The sequence below is a fragment of the Podarcis cretensis genome (genome assembly GCF_951804945.1).
Source record: "Podarcis cretensis genome assembly, chromosome: 1".
Classification (NCBI taxonomy): Eukaryota; Metazoa; Chordata; class Lepidosauria; order Squamata; family Lacertidae; genus Podarcis; species Podarcis cretensis.
The window spans coordinates 137,575,633-137,596,689 of record NC_137170.1 but is presented as its reverse complement, the minus strand read 5'-3'; the positions used below and the strand labels follow the sequence as shown (position 1 = coordinate 137,596,689).

General features: G+C 46.3%; 1 protein-coding gene across 1 annotated transcript in view; it reads right to left on the bottom strand.

Annotated features, from left to right (window-relative positions):
• Positions 1–15,512: 15,512 nt before the first annotated feature.
• Positions 15,513–21,057, bottom strand: part of MREG (melanoregulin) — a 41,914-nt gene continuing 36,369 nt past the window's right edge. Inside the window, exons 3-5 of the mRNA XM_079983208.1 lie at positions 18,702–18,792; positions 18,240–18,403; positions 15,513–17,016 (exon numbers count right to left, since the gene is read on the bottom strand). Coding sequence (XP_079839334.1) covers positions 16,882–17,016; positions 18,240–18,403; positions 18,702–18,792 — 390 coding nt within the window. The 3' untranslated portion in view covers positions 15,513–16,881. The remainder of the gene's footprint in view (positions 17,017–18,239; positions 18,404–18,701; positions 18,793–21,057) is intronic.

The following is a 21,057-nucleotide window of genomic DNA, read 5'->3' as shown; positions in this document are numbered from 1 at the left end:
CTCAACAGAAACCCTGCCCCCTCTGACCTTTGCACAGGGAGAGCAGCTAATCAGCCACAAGAAACACACACACAAGAAAACCCTTTTTTATAATAAAAAAAGGCTTTAAAGGCGAGGAGAAAGCAAGAGGAATATGATAAATACATAATTCTGACTTCTTGCTGGAAACCAACCAGCTTTCAGCCAAGCTTCCTGAAAGCTATCCAAGAATGGATGAGTCTTCCTCGTCCCATCTTCCTCCACCCCTTTCCCTGCACACAGTGGGTAATCCCAAGCCTAGAAACCAATGGAAAACTAATGTGCAGATATTTTTATTTATGTGTTTATCAAAAGCAAATGTTCTGACTCAGTGTGAATATTATCCCCTCCCAACTAGTGCACTGAGGCCCCTAGATCTCAAGAGCTTATTTCAACTTGGTTATGAAATTTGATTGCTCCTGAAGGAATCAGTTTGTATGGAATAAATTTTAAGTCCCAGAATTTATTTTTATTTTTAAAAAGCCATGCCTGTTTTCTGATATGGACTCCCACACATCATAGTCTGCCTGGATTAGTGTGAACATGTTTTACCAGAGTGAGCAGTGGGCATGAATACATTCACTTGATCCTTCAGATTGTGAGCTGTGGAGCCACTTCTGTCTGGAATAATCCAACAAGACATTTACAATTGTATTCAGGCACCAAGTGCTTATGGTATTCAGGCTTCCCTTTTGAGAAACAGCCTCCTGAAGGTATCACTGTCACACTTGTGAAAAATAAGGTTTCAGTCTACAGATTAACTAATGTTGTGGCTCAGCCTGTCCATATGGCTTTTAGCTTAGTTGGGGGAAATGGATGCTGCTTTTTCATTTTGAACCACATATGATGGAGGATCCAGACTTCAAGCCAGGTTTTCATTCACCTGGGACATTTTACAGCAGTTTTATTGGGTCACCTTTCAGAACTTTGTTTGAACCCATCATCCCCAAGAGCGAGTGGCTGATGACTAACTGGTGAGTAAGCCTTATAACCCTAACCCCACACCCATTCTAGTCTGTGTCATTCACAGACCAGACAGGAGAAAATGCTACTTCAGCAAAATAGTGAGACTAAAATAAATAGGAGGAATTGTGACCCCCTTTGACTGCACACCCCAGTATCTCCTTCCACAGGATTTCCCCTCAGTTGCTTGAGTATCTTCTGCTCCTCTCTGTGGTTCTCTCTTGCTTCCCCAAAGTCCTGGAACTCCCCTTAGAACACCCACCTCTCCGACTCATTGCAAATCCCTCCTCAAGGTTCTCAAAGGTGTCTCACTTTTCCTTAGGATGTCCCTATTTTCATCAGAGAAGTGTTAGCCATATATAATCTTGGGACAGGTAGCCATCGAAATCCACCTCCCCCAACTCCTGTATACTACATACTGTGTTCCAGAAAGTCTCTGAAACCCATTAAGGGACAGGGACCTGTAGCAAGTTTTGGTACTCTCAATAAAATGCAGCCAGCAAATTCTGCCAAAAAAAATAATGCACAAATATAAACAATATATCCAAATGTGAAAACCCAGTATAAAAGACACACATTCCTGGAAAAGCTATGATTAGTCTCAGTCAATTTTATTGGACATAGCCAAAGGCTGCCACAATGTACACAGAATTATTTGACAATTAAAAAAGCTATGATTAAGAAATCAGAATTCCTTATATGGGGGAGAGAGAGTCTGGGCACAACAATTTCAGAAGGCTGGGTTTCCCTTGGGGAGAATCTATATAATCAAGCTTCCTTGCTGCTTTTGGTAGAGTTCACACAAACCATTTACAGGAAACCCACTTCATCCCCTGCATGCGGAAATGGAAAAACAAATGGAAAAGTTCTGTCAGGGGCTGGTTTCCAGAAGATGACAATGATGAGATCATAGACTTGCTTGCACAGTTTCTCCTATGGTATTGTTACCCATGGAAAAGTGAAATCTCCCTGGAGTTCAGAACCCATGAGAGGGAGTTGAAAGAGGGGAGAGTTAGACGTGCGAATACTGAAGGAAAATAGGCCTGGTATTCATTATATCCTCAGCAAGAGTGCAGAGCAATATAAGAGCTTCCAGAGTGTGCAGTTCTCTGACATGAGCCTCAGACGCGTTTTCCTTAAAAAGTCAACTCTCCAATAGAGCTGGCTTCCCTTGATTCATGGTTTGCTGTCATTGGGCCAGAATTTGATAAAACAATAACTTTCAGGGAGCTTTAGGTCTCCTGAATCAGAACTTTGAAGTCCAGACAAGTTCTTTAACTGTTCCCCTGCCGTAGTAGATTCCAGCCAAAAAACATTGCTCAGGCTGGGGCAAATTCTTTCAGGTTTCAGAAACTACATCCGCTCTGACAGTGGCTAATACGAACCAGGAGTGGGCAAAATCGTTCAGGCTGTTGTGTCTGGATATTTGAAAGAAGGAATCTGTTGGTCAAGAGCCCAGGCTTGTCATGTATAGACTTTGCCTAAAGTGGACCAGGAAGTATAATGTTAGTAACTATTAAAGAATGCTCCAAAGGCAGCAGAGCAGTAATTTGAGATGAATTAATCTGCAATGCAAAGAGTGTGATATTGTAAAACATTTGAAAAATGCAAGGAACAAAGGGCACAACTGAGGGATTCTTATCATAATAGGGTGGTTGTTTTTAGCATCCACCAAACTGATATTAGAGAGCTACAAAAGAGCAACAGCAACAGCAGTCCTTTAAAAAGATGTGCATTTTATGCTTTGAGCACAGAAATATGGATTGGAGTAGACTTGTGGAACATCCACTGATCATAGAAACCAAGGTGCAGGTTTCCGTTGCCATCTAGTGGTTAATGCAGAAGAGGAATCTGTCTCCGTCTAGTGTTACACGCAATCCACTGATTGCAGATGTAGCTAGGCCTTTGGTGTGCACCCTCATCAAATCTCTTCCCTGCTGACTGCTGATTTTCAGGGTCATGCCTGGGTTAAGGGCCACCTCAAGTTGCAAGCTAAAATCTCTATGGTAGTTTTTGAATGGTGCCACGGACCCCCTGGGTAGGTTGTACCCAATGTTGATGTACAGGACTCAACTCAATTCCACCCAAATTTGTGAGAACTGCTATGAGGCAGGCAAACCCCGCCCACCGATGGGCCCAATTTGCAGGCAAATTTCTTCCTGGCGGGCCCTGAATATGGCAACCAATTATACCCACATTTTAATAATGCAATATCCACAGCCCATGGTACCTAGTGGGTCGGCAGGTTGATCTGCCACCAACTGTGCCACTTGGTCAGAGTGTAGCCAACCTTTTAAACTGCCACAGCAAACCAGAGTGAAGCCTTGCTCCCTCTGGTCCACTGTCAAAGCTCTGCCCACCTTGAAGACCATGACTGGCCAACTGTGGTTTCGGTGAGCCATCCCAATGTTACCCACAGCTGGCCAGGGCCAAAGCCAATGGTCAGCTGCAAAGAAGGGAGGCATCGCTCACTCCCCACTCCCCATCCCCAGAAGCCAGGCTGGGCCGCAACCATCACCCACTCTGAAAGGGTAAGCAACCATTTCCATTTCAGTTACTTGAGCTATCAGTGAGAATTCACATTTCTCCTTAAATGTGGAAATTCTGAAATATAGTCAGTAGTACTATGCTATATAATTTAAGGAATGAATGCTACTTGAGAGTAAACTGTTCATAACATTTTACATTTACATTTTAACTTTTGGAAACATTTCAAAATGTAATAAATATAAGCTTTGTGTTGTGCTTACATTTCTATAACATGTTTATTTTGCAGTTTATAGAAATTAATATCAAAACTATAAAATATTTAAATTTTACATTATCCTCTCTCATTTTTATCATCTCAAGAACCTTATGAGGTAGGCTAGGCTGAGAAATAGTGATTGGCCCAAGGTCATCCAGTGACCTCCCTGGCTGAATGGGGATTTCAACTGGCGTCTCCTAGGTCCTTTTCTTGTCTAAATGCAGCTGCTTCCCAGACAGACAGGCCCATGGACTGCAGTATAGCACTCAGCCAGCTATACGTATTACAGTGGTACCTCGGGTTAAGTACTTAATTCATTCCAGATGAAATATACTCTGAGTCGCAAAGTGATTTCATGCTCTTTATTCAGCTCATAGTGTGAGGAGGAATGAATGAATGTCCCCTCAAAGTATCTGCTTTATATACATTATTTACACAATGGGCTGCACATGATTGGCTAATTCCGGAATTCTACTGTAAGCCAATCAGGTTGTGGATTCACTTCTATCTGTAGAATGATTGGGTGGTTCCTGCCAAACAATCATACTGCTGCATTGTTCTAGGACCAATCAGACTGCTGCATTCTGAATCCTATTGTTCTAGGACCAATCAGACTGCTGCAGTTTAGATCCTATTCAACTCAGTACATAACACCCCTCCCCTCTAAGTTCCAGTCCTGCCCGGGAATTCACATTCATAGTCCTCGAGGTACGCCGGCGGCCTACGTGTGCGTTGCGGCCTGGGGTGTTCCCTGGTCCGGAGTTCAGGTTGTGGCTCGTGTTCCAAGGATGCTGGCTGTGATGGGGCTGTTTGGTCTGCCGCAACCGGCTCGCTCAGTCATGGTTCTGGTTCTGGTGTCCTTTTGGCCTCGCGGGTCCTCTCTGTATTTACTGATTCTGCCTCTCCTGCTGGCCCCTCCTGCTCTATGGGCCCCACTGCCCCACTGTTCCCTTGGGACTCCTCTGACCTGTCCTCCTCCTGGTTTTCTCCCAGGAATCGTCGCCGTATCTGGTCGCAGTGGCGGCGCCAGCATTGCCCCCCATCCGTTAGCACCTCGTACGACACGGGGCCAGTGACCCTGGTGACTGTGGCGGGTACCCATGCTGGGCCTGCCCCAAAATTCTTTGCGTGCACTGGGTCCTGGGCCTCGAAGGTCCGGGGGTTCCTGCCTTCCCCCACCACTACCTCATCCTGAGCTCTATCGGGGTGAAGGTGGTCCAATCTGATTGCAAGGCGCCGACCCATTAGTAGTTCAGCGGGGCTCCAGCCAGTCGTTGAGCTGGGGGTGCTGTGCTGTGCTAGAAGGAATGTGGCAAGGCGGTACTCCCAATCCCCTTGCGTCATGCGGTGAAGGGTGTCCTTGGTGGTCCGCACCATGCGTTCTGCGCTGTGAAGGTTTGGAATTCCCCTGATGTAAATGCAGTCCCGTTGTCTGAGATGAGAGTGTCAGGGAGCCCGTGGGTTGCAAACAGCCTGCGTAGTACCCGGATGGCTGCGGACGTAGAAGTGGACGGTACCAGTGCGACTTCCAGCCATTTGGTGTAGGAGTCCACCACTATGAAAAATGTTTTCCCCTGAAAGGGGCCAGCGAAGTCCACATGCAGTCGTGACCATGGTGCTCGGGCGGACTCCCAGGACTGGACTGGGGCCCTTGGGGGATCTGGGCGGGATTCTTGGCAGGCCTGGCAGTGTTTGACCCAGGCCTCTATCTCTCCGTCGATCCCCGGCCACCACACATAACTCCAGGCAAGGGCCTTCATTCTTACTACCCCTGGGTGTGTCTCGTGTAGGGCTGTGAGGACCCTTTTGCGGAGGGGCTGGGGAACAACGACCCTGCTTCCCCATAACAGGCACCCCTTGTGGGCCGACAGTTCATGTTTGCGGGTTGTGTAGCCGGCGAATTCTGGCCCGGGGCTGCTGCTGGGCCACTCCCTCCACACCCAGTCCAGGACCCGGGAGATGACCCTATCTTTCTTGGAATGGTGTGCAACTTCTTGTGCCTGAATGGGGCGGTCGGGAAGCAGCTCCAGGCTCATAACCTCTTGTGCAGGTGCTGGGTCGGGGCCTGTTTCCGGTAGTGGTAGCCTGCTGAGGGCGTCCGCATGGCCCATCGCCTTCCCAGGGCGGTGAATCAGTGCATACTGGTAGCTGGCAAGGAAAATTGACCACCTGAGGACGCGAGGAGACAGCACTTGGGGGGGGGTCTGCTTTTCGGGGGCAAACAAGCCAAGCAACGGCTTGTGGTCAGTCACCACGGAGAAGGGTGAAATCATGGAAACCATACAAGAAATCATGGAATTTTTTTACTCCCTTCACGATTGCCAGACCCTCCTTGTCGATTTGCAAGTAGTTCCGCTCGGTTGCGTTGAGTGTCTGGGAAAAGTATGCCACCGGTACCTCTCTTTTATCCGGGAGTTGGTGTCCCAGGACAGCGCCAATGCCATAGGGCGAGGCGTCACATACTAGCACCACCGGCAGCCTCTCGTCGAAGTGTGCCAAGACCGAGTTTGAGACAAGCAAGTCCTTGACTGCCTGGAATGTGGCCTCCTGGTGCTGGCCCCACACCCAAGGGGCCCGCTTGTCCAGGAGTCTGTAGGGGCTCCGCTACCGCCGCCTTGTGGGGAAGGAAGGAATGGTAAAAGTTCAATAGTCCCAAGAAGCCCTGAAGTTCAGTCTTGCTCTTGGGCGCTGGGGCATCACAAATGGCCCTTACCTTGTTCCCAGTCAGGTGGACCCCTTCTGCGTCCACCATAAATCCCAGAAAGTCCACCTGAGGCACTCCTAGTAGACATTTTTCCGCTTCACCTTGAGACCCGCCGTCTGGAAATGGTGCAGAACGGTGCGGAGGCGGTCCTCAAACTCCTCTGGTGTGGGCCCGGCAATCAACACATCATCGAAGAAGGGGGTGACGCCAGGAATCCCTTTAAGGAGGGAGTCCATTAGATTCTGGAATATGCCTGGTGCCACGCTGACACCGAATTGCAGCCGCTTTACCCTGAACACTCCTCTGTGCGTCACAATCATCTGTGCCTCTGCTGTGGCCTCATCTACTGGCAGCTGTTGATAGGCTTGGGCCAAGTCCAGCTTGCCAAAAATTTTCGACCCAGCCAGGGTGGCAAGGACGTGGCTGACCACTGGCACTGGGTATGCATGGGCCGTGAGGGCCTTGTTTATGGTACATTTGTAGTCTGTGCAGATGTGGACTGAACCATTAGGCTTGACGGGTATGACAATTGGGGTTTCCCAGGGGGCATTAGGCACTGGCTCCAGCACTCCTTGCTCCACGAGCCGGTCCAATTCCTCGTCTATACGGGGTTTCAGGGCGAACGGGACCCGGCGGGCCTTGAGCCTGACCGGTCGTACTGTGGGGTCAAGCTGTCGAGCAATGGGGGGGGGCCGTATACTGTCCCAATTTCCCATCGAAAACCCCCAGAAATTCCTTGCATATGGCATCCACGTCCACTTGTAAGCTAGTGTGGTTCACCCCGGTGACGGCTAGCCCCAGTGGTCCAAACCATGCCAATCCCAGTAAGCTAATGTAGGGGCCCTTGACCACAAGCAAGTCCAGTTGCCGCGTCCGCCCTCGGTATTGCACCCTGAAGGTCCCCACCCCCATTGTGGGGACCTTACGTTTCTGGAAGTCCCGGAGGGTGAATGGGGCCGGCCTGAGTTTGGGACCCCCAGTAGGACACAGTTTCCTTAAGGTCCTTGCCGAGATTATGGATAGAGTTGAACCAGTGTCAAGCTCCATGCGGCATAGCGCCCCTTCTATTTGTACCTCTACATAAATTTTCTCTACGTTGGGGTGGGGCAACTGGTATACCTGGAAGTCCGTGAGCTCCGTCGAGTTGCCTTGGTGCGTTGGGCCCCAGGAGCTGGGGCTCTTGGATTGGTCATCTGATGCCTGGCGTTGGGTGGGCCAAGCCCAACACACCCGGGTGATGTGTCCCGATTTTCTGCACTGCCTGCACTCTGCGTTGCGGAAACGGCAGGTCCTCCTCTCGTGACTTTCCCCGCAGCTTGCGCAGTTCCCTCCTTCTCGTCGAGACGGCTGTGGTATGTGGGCTGCTTGAGTGTGCTGCTGTACTCGGTGCACCTCCTCCCTGTCGGATCCTGAGTCGTCGGTGAGGTCTTCATGGTGGACCCTCGGTTGGGACAGGAGGCTCGGCCGTGCCTCTTGCGTCAACCTCTCGGCAGCTTCCGTTGCCAGGACCTCCTCCAGAGCGACCTGGAACGTTAGGTCCTTCTTAGCGTAGAGGCGTCGTTGCAGCTTCTTATCCTTCAGGCCACCAATGAGGCGGTCACGAAGCATGTTCTCCAGCTCTGAGAAGTTGCAGAACCGGGCGGCTTGGCGGAGAGAGGTCACAAACCCAGTTATGGTTTCCCCAGGGGCTTGCCGCTTTGCATAGAAGGCATTTCAACAAGCCACCACTGAGGGCTGCGGCAAAAAGTGCCCCTTCAGCTGTTCCATTATTGTTTTGTATGGAACAGTAGCGACGTCTTCAGGCACAAGGAGAGCCCGGGCGATTTAAAACGTCTCCTCTCTGCAGACGCTGAAGAATATTGCCCTCTTCTTGGCATCTTCTTCGTCGGTGACCCCTTTGGCTTCTAAGGAGGAAGGTGAAACGGGAGGCGTACGCTTCCCAGTCTCCAGATGCTGGGTTGAACAGCGAGAAGCTGCTGTTGGTTGCCATTCTGAGTTCCTTGTGTCCCGGAGCTGAAGCCTGGATACACGGTGCAAGGCAGAGGTGCGGCAGGTGGCGGTGCTGCGGTGCTGCGGTGCTGCGGTGCTCAGCGGGATCCCACCTTCGTCGCCAGTGAAATATACTCAGAGTCGCAAAGTGATTTCATGCTCTTTATTCAGCTCATAGTGGTGAGGAGGAATGAATGAATGTCCCCTCAAAGTATCTGCTTTATATACATTATTTACACAATGGGCTGCACATGATTGGCTAATTCTGGAATTCTACTGTAAGCCAATCAGGTTGTGGATTCACTCCTATCTGTAGAATGATTGGGTGGTTCCTGCCAACCAATCATACTGCTGCATTGTTCTAGGACCAATCAGACTGCTGCATTCTGAATCCTATTGTTCTAGGACCAATCAGAGTGCTGCAGTTTGGATCCTATTCAACTCAGAACATAACACCAGAGGTCCGTAATTAACCTGAAACAGTTCTTAACCTGAAGCACCACTTTAGCTAATGGGGCCTCCTGCTGCTGCCGTGCCGCCGGAGCACGATTTCTGTTCTCATCCTGAAGTAAAGTTCTTAACTTGAAGCACTATTTCTGGGTTAGCGGAGTCTGTAACCTGAAGCGTATGTAACCTGAGGTACCACTGTACTAACATTTGTATCTGGCAGCATCACTTCTATCCATCATGCTTGTAGATGGTGGGTTCGAAATAAAACAAATGTATTTAGCTAAGAATGAGAAGAATCATCTGAGGTCTTATTAATATTGTTACAAAAGTCCGGTGCCTGCCCCTCTCTCTGCCAAGTGGTGGCAAGAATCCATGGGGATACAGGATCTGTGCTCCTTTGGAGAACTGAAGACGTGGAGGAGACTATTGTGGCTTCAAGAAATATAGTTTATTCACCTATTTACACCCTCAGTCCAGATCTCACTGCATGGTTATTTCAAGAGGCAACAAAACAAGCTGCTTGCAGCCAGCCTACCCAAGATGGATCTCAGCTCTTCCTTCTGCTTCTCCTTCCCAGCAATGCTTGCCCCAAAATTCCCCTTTCCTATCCCCTCAAACTCACATCCCATCACCTTAGTAACATCTCACTCCCCAGGCTAAATGATTCCTCTCCCCATGGCCCATCAAGACCTTTTGTCATGTTAACAGGTTTGCTCTTCACTAAGCCAGCCAGGCTGGTTTGCATATGTCAGCCCAGGAATTCCCTGTCTGGCACAGCTCTACGGCTTGTACTTTAATCCATTTTTTGTTGTTTAGTTGTTTAGTCGTGTCCAACTCTTTGTGACCCCCTGGACCACAGCACACCGGGCACTCCTGTCTTCCACTGCCTCCTGCAGTTTGGTCAAACTCATGTTGGTAGCTTCAAGAACTTTAATCCATACCCCAATCAAAATCTTGGGATTTATTAATTTCTAGAGTTTGGGGCTCCCTCCCCCCCCAAAAAAACCCTATATCAATATAGTGTGAAAAGCAGCCCTTACAAGTTTAAAACTCATATTCCTATGGAAGGTGGGGGATTGGCTAAGTAAGGTAAAGGTAAAGGTACCCCTGCCCATACGGGCCAGTCTTGACAGACTCTGGGGTTGTGCGCCCATCTCACTTAAGAGGCCAGGGGCCAGCGCTGTCCGGAGACACTTCCGGGTCACGTGGCCAGCGTGACATCGCTGCTCTGGCGAGCCAGAGTCACACACGGAAACGCTGTTTACCTTCCCGCTGGTAAGCGGTCCCTATTTATCTACTTGCACCCGGAGGTGCTTTTGAACTGCTAGGTTGGCAGGCGCTGGGACCGAGCAGCGGGAGCGCACCCCGCCGCAGGGATTCGAACCGCCGACCTTTCGATCGGCAAGTCCTAGGCGCTGAGGCTTTAACCCACAGCGCCACCTGCGTCCCTTACAAGTTTAAAACTCATACTCCTATGGAAGGTGGGGGATTGGCTAAGTAACAGGGACCTAAAGAATCATGAAAGAATGTAGTCTGCGTAGATGAGTGCCCTTGTCAGTCTAACCTATAGTATGCAGGTGTTATAAGAAAAAACTGCTCCTTTTCCCTTATGGGTTATCCAAGGGCCCATATAGAGTCCTCTATTGGTAGGAGAAAATAACAGAGGCCAACCAGAGAAAACTGAGAAGCAAAGCAGCTAGTAAGCCTGATCTTTATTAAACTGTTGCAACAGGATCCTCACTAACCACACGCAGGCGGGAGGAGGAACCCAGAACAATGGTGTGCAAGCCCTTATATAGATTTCTGAAACTGCCCACCTTGTAGTCCAAGACCACCACATACATCACAGAAGGAGGCGGTCTACAGCAGAAATCCTATTTCGATTGCTTTACCTGCAATCTGCTTTACCTGCAATTCTTTACCTTTACCTGCAATTCTTATAACAGCAGCTTCACTCAGTAAATGCTACTAAGTTCTAGTTACAGATAGGTCGCCGTGTTGGTCTGCCATAGTCAAAACAAAAAAAATTCCTTCCAGTAGCACCTTAAAGACCAACTAAGTTAGTTCTTGGTATGAGCTTTCGTGTGCATGCACACTTCTTCAGATACAGTGTATCTGAAGAAGTGTGCATGCACACGAAAGCTCATACCAAGAACTAACTTAGTTGGTCTTTAAGGTGCTACTGGAAGGAATTTTTTTTGTTTCTACTAAGTTCTGTGAGACTTCCTGGCGTTTACAAAGCGCTCAGCAAGCTGCAGGGCTGAGAGGGGTGGCGTTTTAAACTAGAAGGGATCAGAGCTCAGCTGCTCAACTCTCCAGCCCCCCACAAAAAAACCCAGAATGCTGCCAACAGTTCTCTTGCACTCTGGCTCTCTGCACACTCCAAGCTCAGCACAGTTCAGCTATAATCAGCCACAAGATGGCCCCATGATGAGATTCACTAAATTAACCCATGTGTCTCTTTTCCTTTAAATGCTATGCTGCAAGATGCTTCTTATACTAACATGGCACAGACATAATGTGGCTGTGTAAATATGGCATGGGCAGACAAAACTTTGTCATAGCACCACAATTAGCTAAAAGCATAATTCTCTTGTCAGCAAAAAAGAAAAGAAAAGAAAGCAGATCTAGGTCTCTGCTTGCCAGGTTTGGGGTGGGGGGGCACCAAACTCTATCAATATATCGCCCAGCTCTATTTGCAGAAGGCAAACATGAGAAGGAGTCACCAGAGAGAGGTTGCTCCTTTGACAAGTGAAGGAGCTCAGGACCAGCAAAGTGTCAGGGGATAAGTCTGAGCCACAAGTGACTTACAACCAAGTAAAAATTGCAATAATAAAACCGTTTGAACCTATTTAAAACAGGCTAAACAATACAGTATCATGGGCGCTATATCCCCAAATGCTGAGGAAACAAAAAATGCCTTTGTCTGGCATCAAACAGATGACAAGGTTGGCTCACCACACAACAGAGTGTGGAGTCTTGTTGCCACTCTCAAGGGTGATGATCTTAGGCTCCAGGCAGGTTCACATGGGGGCAAGATATTTCAAAACTAGCAGCAGGGAGGGAGAACACATTTGCAGGGACTATTTATTTGACTGAGTAAAGACCTATTACTTCCCCACCAATTCTCTCCCTAACCTCTCATAGAATCATAGAATTGTGGTGTTTGGCTTATAATAATAATAAAAAAATCCTAGTTGAGAATTAAGGTGGGAATTCAGTTACCAGCACCTTCAAATGTAAAGTGCCTCTTTCTCTCTCTGCTTCCTGAAAACATAGAGCAGGTTTAAAGAATGCACGGCAAAGGCAAGTGAATGGAGGCGAAAGAACTCACAGCTAACAGCAACCTCCACATTCTGGCATTCTAAAGTCTATGTTGCCACCCTGTGGAATTCAGAGGGGAAAAGATGCCAGGAGAATCTTGTTGCAATATGGTGGCATCATCTTGAACCGTTCCCAATGCAAATGCCCAGCTCCTTCTTGGTGCTACTCGCCTGCTGTTGCTACAACAATAATCTAAGGAAACAGCAAGGTTGAGCCTCAAGACTGGCATATTTTGAATAAATCTGTCCAAAATCTGCTACCCCTAAATTTTGCCCCAATTCTCTGGCTATAGTTGCAAATAACTTTTTCTGATTTCCTGAGCCCTGTTTCCAATAGTGGAGCCTGTGAGAGTACATTTGAGTGGAGAATACAGGAGGCTGCCTGATGCTGAGACATGCCATTGCTCCATCTATCTCAGTATTGTCTACACTGACTGGCAGCAGCTGTGCAGGATTTCAGACCAGGACCCTCCCAGCTCTAACTGGAAATGCCAGGGATTGAATCTGCAACCATCACACCAAAGTGATCACACCCCACGTACAGCACATTGCAGTAGTCCAAGCAGGAGATAACCAGAGCATGGACCACTCTGGCGAGACGGTCTGCGGGCAGGAAGGGTCTCAGCCGGAAGGGTCTCAGCCGGCATAACAGGTGGAGCTAGTAGAATTAAGCTTCACCTCCATGGACAACTGTGAGTCCAAAATGACCCAATGCTAGGGTTGCCACAAAAGTTGTTGAGTTTTTAGTTTTGCCCAAAGTTGTTGAGCAAAAGTAAATTGCTGTTTCTGAGCTTTTTTAAAAGGAAAATCGGCCAAACCAACACTGCCAAGATGGGTTGTCATACATCCGGATTTGCCCATTTCTGCTCAGACACTGCTTCAGACTGCAGTATTCTGGATATGTCCAGGAAATTCCTGATGTATGGCAACCCTACCCAAGGCTTCAGGGGCACAGTTACCCCAATCAGGACCATGGATTCCCCCACACCTGCCTGCCCGTCCCCCCAAAACAGTACTTCTGTCTTGTCAGGATTCAACCTCAATCCGCTAGCTGCCATTATCAGATCCCACAGCCCAGAACCTACCAGCGTTATTGTTAGATATGATTGAGAAAAGAATGAGATGGCAACTGGAGCATAAATGTTGATATTAGATGCACAACGTTAGGTGCACAACAACAGCTAATCATGGGAAGACTTGCATTCAGATTCAAAAGGTCCCCTTCTATGGACAGAGTAAGTCTTCCTGGTAGAATAAGTTCCTTCGGTCAGCAAAGGGAAACCTTTGGTCCAGCCCTAATCACTGCAACCTGAGGGTGGGGAATTTGTGCTTCTCCCAGATGCCGTTGTGAGTTGGAGTTCAACAACTTCAGTCGGCCAGCTGATAGCCAGGGATGATGGGAGCTGGAGTCCAGCGACATTTGGAGAAAAACAAGTTCACCACCTCTGTGGTAACCTGTTGAACACACGTTTGATATTAGAACACTTGCTGTAATAAAAATGTTACTGAGACAGGCCACAAGACTTTTTGTATTAGGTAGAATATGTATATCCTGCTATATAGACCCAAGAGGATCTCAGTGGCTTATAAAATATCCCCGACGTGGGGATCCAGGGCACAGTCCTTCAATGGCTGCGCTCGTTTCTCTCTGGTCGGGGACAGAGGGTGGCACTTGGGGGGGAATTGCCATCGCGCCACTCCTCAGGGTGCGATACTCTCCCCGATGCTTTTTAACATCTTTATGCGCCCCCTCGCCCAGCTTGTCCGGAGTTTTGGGCTGGGCTGCCATCAGTATGCTGATGACACCCAACTCTATCTGTTGATGGATGGCCATCCTGACTCGGCCCCAGACACACTGATCAGATGCTTGGAAGCTGTGGCTGGATGGTTACGTGGGAGCCGGTTGAAGTTAAATCCTTCGAAGACAGAGGTCCTGTGGCTGGGACGGGACGATATGAGATTGAGGGGGCAACTCCCATCTCTTGCGGGGGTGCAATTAGTGCCAGCACTATCCGTTAAGAGTTTGGGTGTAATCTTTGATACCTCCCTCTCCATGGAGGCGCAGATTGTAGCTATAACAAAGGCGGCATTTTTTCATCTCTGCCAAGCTAAGCAGTTGGCTCCTTACCTCTCTCACCCTGACCTCGCCACTGTGATCCACACAACGGTCACCTCCAGACTGGATTATTGTAACTCGCTCTACGTGGGGCTGCCCTTGAGACTGACCCAGAAACTCCAGCGGGTGCAGAATGCCGCAGCGAGACTCCTAACGGGGGCTTCGCTGCGAGATCACATTCATCTGGTGCTATACCAGCTGCACTGGCTCCCGGTGGAGTACAGGATCAGGTTTAAGGTGCTGGTTTTAACCTTCAAAGCCCTATACGGCCTAGGACCCTCGTACCTACGGGACCGCCTCTCCTGGTATGCCCCACAGAGATACTTACGGTCTTCAAATAAAAACATCTTGAAGGTCCGAGGCCACAGAGAGGTTAGGCTGGCCTCAACTAGAGCCAGGGCTTTTTCGGCTGCGGCTCCAACCTGGTGGAACGCTCTGTCACAAGAGACAAGGGCCCTGCAGGACTTGACATCTTTTCGCAGGGCCTGCAAGACAGAGCTGTTCCACCAGGCCTTTGGTCAGGGCGCAGCCTGACTCCCTCCTTTGGCAATCTTTACAAAACTTTAGTTTATGGTTGCCATCAATTTTGATTTTAATTAATTTTTATAATGTTTTTATAATGTTGCACTATTTTAGTGTTGTTAGCCGCCCTGAGCCCGGCTTCGGCTGGGGAGGGCAGGATATAAATAAAAATTTATTATTATTATTATTATTATTATTATTATTATTATTATTATTATTATTAAATATAGCACAGGAACAGAAATTAAATGGCGCTCCACAATGAATCAGGATTACCTGGGAAGCATCCTTGGTATCATCCTATCAGGTAGCAACTCCCAACAAAATATTTTGAGGCAAGGGAGCCATGAATAGTGTGGGGGGGGGGAGGGGGAGAGAAAGTGTGTAATTTCTCACCCAAATACTGAAACTGAACACCATGGAGTGCAGTTCTCCTTCTGCATGATGCTTAGGCTGCAATCCTAAACATACTTTCTAGAGAGTAACCAATAAATCACAATGGGACTTTGTTCTCAAGTAAGTATGCATAGAACTACATTGTAAATTTCACAAAGTAATCTGCAAGGACCAGATAGTTTTTTTGTATTCTACAATTTCTAAATTGCCTTAGAAAAATGGTTGGAACCTCAATGTGTCTAGCATTCATTAATCTGCTTTACAAAGACAAAACATACTTCAAAATAGGGAAGAATCACATAGGGACTTTTTATTTATTAAATTAAGGTATGAAAGTATAGAATCAATACAGTTTTCCCCCCTTGGAAGTGACAAAGCACACATTTCATATAACTGTTTTAACATCACTGGTACAAACACTTAAAATACCTCTTGCCATTTTGTTAGGTATGTTGCAACCACGAAAACCAAATACCATCTGGTGAGAGCACCAGCTTTTTGCTTTAAAAAAGTAGTAGTGACAATGAACCATCACCACATCCATAGTTTAAAACCATTGCTCATTACCAGGCCAAAACAACAAGATACTAATTGGGCTATATTAAAACATTTTGTATCATTAGCTTTTGTAACACAATATAGATTTCAATAAACACATTTGTTCCAACAGGTTGGTGAAAAATAGATGCAAGTGCAAAAAAAAGTGCCCCTCAATTACTAAATGTTCCATTTCGAGCCAAACCTCAGGACACCGTAATGTCCAAGTTCAGTATGTGATAAAAATATCAGCTGGAACAAAGGAGGCAACTGGAATCAATAGCTACTGCATAAGGATCTAGGACAAAAGGAAGGCTTGCAGATGTTTTCAATACAACATCTTTTAAAAGATGCTTACACAATAATCTTTCACAGTGGAACAATGGATTCGTGCTATGATGAGGAAAGCTCAGTAACAGCCATTGTAGATTTTTGAATCTTGAGGCAAAACCAGCTCAGAATAGCAGAATTTGATTTCTTCACTTCTAAAAATGCTAATTAAGACAGAGTAAGACTCTTTTGCTGCTAGGAAGTAATTTGCAGTATGGTTTCTGATGGTTCTCACAACATTCTGCCATTGTTGATGAATACATCACCCACATCTACCAGACAGAGAATCTCTAATTGCATAGATGGATATGAGGAGTTTTGCTGGCACGATACATGGTGTATTCTCAAGAGAGAAGGATCTTGATGAAATGGCAGTTTTAAAAGGAGTTAACTTTCCACCCTGTTAAAATCCTACTTAAACAGGAACACAGGAAAATGGTCAGTTATGGGAAATAACTGTACCAATTGTACCAAGCCGTCAAAGAGAAAAACATTACATCTGAAGCAGTACAGGAGGTTTCTGTCACTGCACTTTTTATATTCACTGCAGCTGTAAGACTACTGCCGGTATCTAATCTAGCACCAAAGCTTATAGCAGACTCCAATCACAGACTTTCTCCTGAGTCAAGGTGAGTCTCTATTGCATCACGCTATACAACAGGTACAACAGGTACATCATCCTGGATTTATCCTGCACTTCTGAGATATACTAGTTTCCTGAAGGAAGAAGTCACATTACTCTGGCCAATCCCTTCAAAATCAAAAGTCCATCCAAAGGTGATCAGTGTTATGACAGAGAGGAACGGAACTGGACCGCAATCAGATTGACTTCCTCTTTCACTGTACATCTTTCACTCTTTGGATAGGTTGCACTGGCAATTCGAAAGAATTCATCAGCAGCATCCAGGGCAATGAGACGATCCTGCATGAGAGAAAAAGTGGCTGAACTCCATGCAAACTCAACCCTTTATCTCCAGGTAGAATTTCTATCATAGTGACGTTTTTGCCCCTGCTGGGCAACTTTAAGACTCTCTTGGGAAGCTTTCCAAACATCACTCAAGGTTGTTTGTAGCTTCTGTATATAATCTTAAACAGACAAAGGGCTTGTTTACAACACTCCCTCCCATTGTTGTTTTAACAAGCTTAACGGATTGTTCTGAGGAGCACTGAATCAGGATACGTGCACATCAAAAACTAAGGTGTTGGTCCCATTCTTTTCCATGAGCTATTTCAGCAACATGTGCCCTATAGATTTATTCAGCCTTTCAACTAAGCCATTGATCCAATGACAATAAGCCAGGCTTGTCCTATGTTTAATTTTAGTAATTTAAAAAATATGCTGCATTAACCAGGAGATGAAAGCTCCACCTAAGTCACTGGCGACAGTTTGTGGTAAGCCCCAGCAACAAAAAACACTTAATAAAGCTCTTGCCACAAAAGGGGCACTAATTTGTGATAATGGAATCATTTCACAAAAACAAGTCCAATAATCAATAACAGTTTAGTTATACTTCTTGCCAATTTTGTGGCTTGTGGCATTGGGCCAATAATATCTATTCCAGTTTTAGTGAATGGTTCCCCAATAATCTCACTGGGCTGCAACGGGAAACGCTTATGATCTCCGTCATGTCCCACTCATTGGTATTATACATCACAAGACCTGATATACAACATCTCAAAACACATCAGGCCAATAAAATTCTCTAGCAACCTTTCCCAATGTATGCTTAAGCCCCAAGTGCCCTGAAAAGGCAGCTTCGTGAGCCAGACGTAAAACAGTCTATCTGTATGTCTGGGGGACTAGCAACTGTCTTCTCGGCTCACACTCTGGGGCAGATTTCTTTGGAAGGAACTGTCTATAAAGCAATCTTGATTCAGTGCCAGAGACAACTGTCAATATGCCATCTGTGGCTCTTGGCACAAAAGTTGCTATATTTCTATATTAATGCAAGCTTGCAGTGATGTAAAATCTTGTGCTGAATAGGTCATTCCTAGTCACGGGACCAATCCTGAACAGGACTGTATGCAGCTAGACAGGCACTACTAGGTCATAATCCAATATACTTTCCAAATCACACTGAGCAGTTCCATGAAAGCGTATGAAAAAGCACTGTAATCACAGGAGAGAGAGAAGTCAAGACTTACCACCACAAAGAGGTATCTCTCTGAGAGCTCCCAGCTGGTTGGGAAAATAGCTGTCTCCTCAGACAGCTTCAGGAGGATCTCCCGGGCTTTGCTCATGTTCTGAGAGTCACTGACAATGCTTCGTTTGGTCACGGATAACAGGGTATCTGCTTCCTTCAGAAAACCTAGGGCAGGATTTTAAGTCCCATGTTAGCAAATGCAGGTTACTGCAAATATCTTTGCAAAGGAACAAAAGGTAGCCTTCATCTTGCAGACACATGTGAAACCCAGTGGTAAAATGAAACGGGGCACAGTATTAAGTAATGGGGCTTTTGGGTTTTCTTAAATATCTCACTATCACACAAAATTGAGTGCATATATCTTTGTTTTTCTTTTTGCGTGTTTATTAGATTTCCCTTCCTCACATATAGTTAACATACAAACATTATGTATAAGAAAATAGCCTGAGCTTAACCGGCTTACCCAAATCTTCCAAAATGCATTTCCACCTGTTTCTCACTTCCCTTCGTATTTGCCGTAGGGTATAGATGTCATAGTTCAGCTTTTGCCATTCCTGCAAAGGAAGAAGATCAGCCATTTTTACTCCTGAATGCCTTAATTCAGCTCTCTCTGATCTCCAGGGGTCTTCACATTCACAGGTACATTTGCCTTTTAAACACAATTTTATTCAGGAGCGCTATATGTCCCAAAGCCAGTTTTTCCCCATACTGCACTCTAATTATGCTCACTGGGTGGAGTGGGGTCAGGGAGTTTGAACTCATCAATCAAATATTTTGCTTCAGGACAATTGCTTATAGGTGGATATTTTTGATGGGGAGGATTGCTTCCTTCTCACATAGCTATTCACAAACTTGAACTACAGACCTGAATGCAGAGGGGACTGGTTTAAATCAAAGCAATTTTTTAAAAAATCACAGAAAGGACCAGCTTAAACAATTACATCAAATTGACAATCTGAAAATCCAACTTTTCCCAACAAACATGTCTACTAACTGGTTGCTATAACTTTTGAAATTAGTGATATTGTAGTTACCTGGTTCAGAATGCGAATAACAAACTTAGTTGGTCTCTGAGGTGCTACTGGAAGGAATTTTTTTATTTTGTTGTGGGGGTGCGGAAAGAATTGCCCTCCCAGCAGTGGCAGTGCTGCTGCTCAGCGGAATGGAGATGGAACAGGGAGTGGCAGCAGCAAAGTGACAGAGCTCTTGATTTGTGGTGGCTGCAAAGGGGGGTGGGGACAGATGGCTAAACTGGGGGGGGGACGGACAGATAAATACCAGCTCAAGCCAATTGCTGATGGGCAAAATAGAGGCTTGTGGGGTGTTTTTCTTTTCTTTTTGCAGAGACATGGTGTATATTTTTAAACAGAATTAACACTGGCTTCCTGTGCCAGAGCAGGCCTGCACAAGACCTCCGTGCTCTTGTTGTTGTTGTTACAGTAGTTATAGCCTTCAGATGTGTTTTTGTTGTGCCTTCAGTGTGCAGCAGCATTTTGGTCACTGGAAATGAAATGGCTAGTTTGTATTCAGCTGAGCAGCATATACAGGAAAGGGGTATGAAAATAAAAGCCCCTCCTACCCAGAGGGGTACATGACAAACTACCTTCCCCAAAAAATAAAGTGCACCAAAGACTCAGCTATACAGCTGCAAATAAAATGTTTACATGTGTTTTAAGTGTAATATACAATGTGACACTAGATGGCAATAGTGAGCCTTATGGAAAATTCAACATATTTTTAAAAACACTTTTCAAAAAGCATTTTCAGAACGGTTTTTATATGTGTGTAGATTCCACCAAAGAAGCTTCCCTGTCAGCAGTAACTACATTTTTGTACTGGGCCATTTTTCCTCAGTGGATTATCCATGGATTGGGAAAATCTGGATTAAATGTGTAGGAATTTGGGGCTGCCATTTTGTTAAGGATGATATGTACACATTGAAAAACCTTGCTCACATAACTAAGAGCAAATGCACAGTAAACGGACATGTGGAGAAGCCCTTTATTTGTCTGGACATGTTCCAACTATTGATTTGCGGAATAATGGTTACCGGGAAATTGGGCGTTTTTCTCTGCTTGCGACAATGTGTTTGACATATGTATGAAAGGAGCTTGAATGTTTTATGAGTGTCCTGTATCAGTTTATGAATGACCTATTCATTCAAAGCAGTAAACTTGTGAATTGGAGTGTTGTCTTTGTAGAGCCTGTAGGTGGTGCTGTGGTGCTGTTTAGGAGCCTGTACTGTCACCGTGTAAAAAGGTAAAGGACCACGGAGGTTAAGTCCAGTCAAAGGCAACTATGGGGTTGCGGCACTCATCTCGCTTTCAGGCCAAGGGAACCAGTGTTTGTCCACAGACAGCTTTTCCGGATCATGTGGCCAGCAGGACTAAACCGCCACTGGTGCAATGGAACACCGTGATGGAAACCAGAGCACATGGAAACACCATTTGCCTTCTCACCACAGTGGTACCTATTTATCTACTTGCACTGGTGTGCTTCCGACCTGTTATGTTGGCAGAAGCTGGGACAGAGCAACGGGAGCTCACCCCATCGCACGGATTCAAACCGCCAAGCTTCTGATCAGAAAGTCCAAGATGCTCAGTGGTTTAGACCACAGCGCCACCCTCATCCCTTGTCACTGTGTAAGGAAGATACATACAGTATATCATATTGATACAGAAACAAAGAGACACACTTTGGAATTAACTAACATAGAAACTACTATAAGACAGATAGAACGTAAACAACGAAATGATATATTTGGATATAGGCATTTTCTTATAACAGATGTCAAATGCAAAAAAAACTCTACTAACACA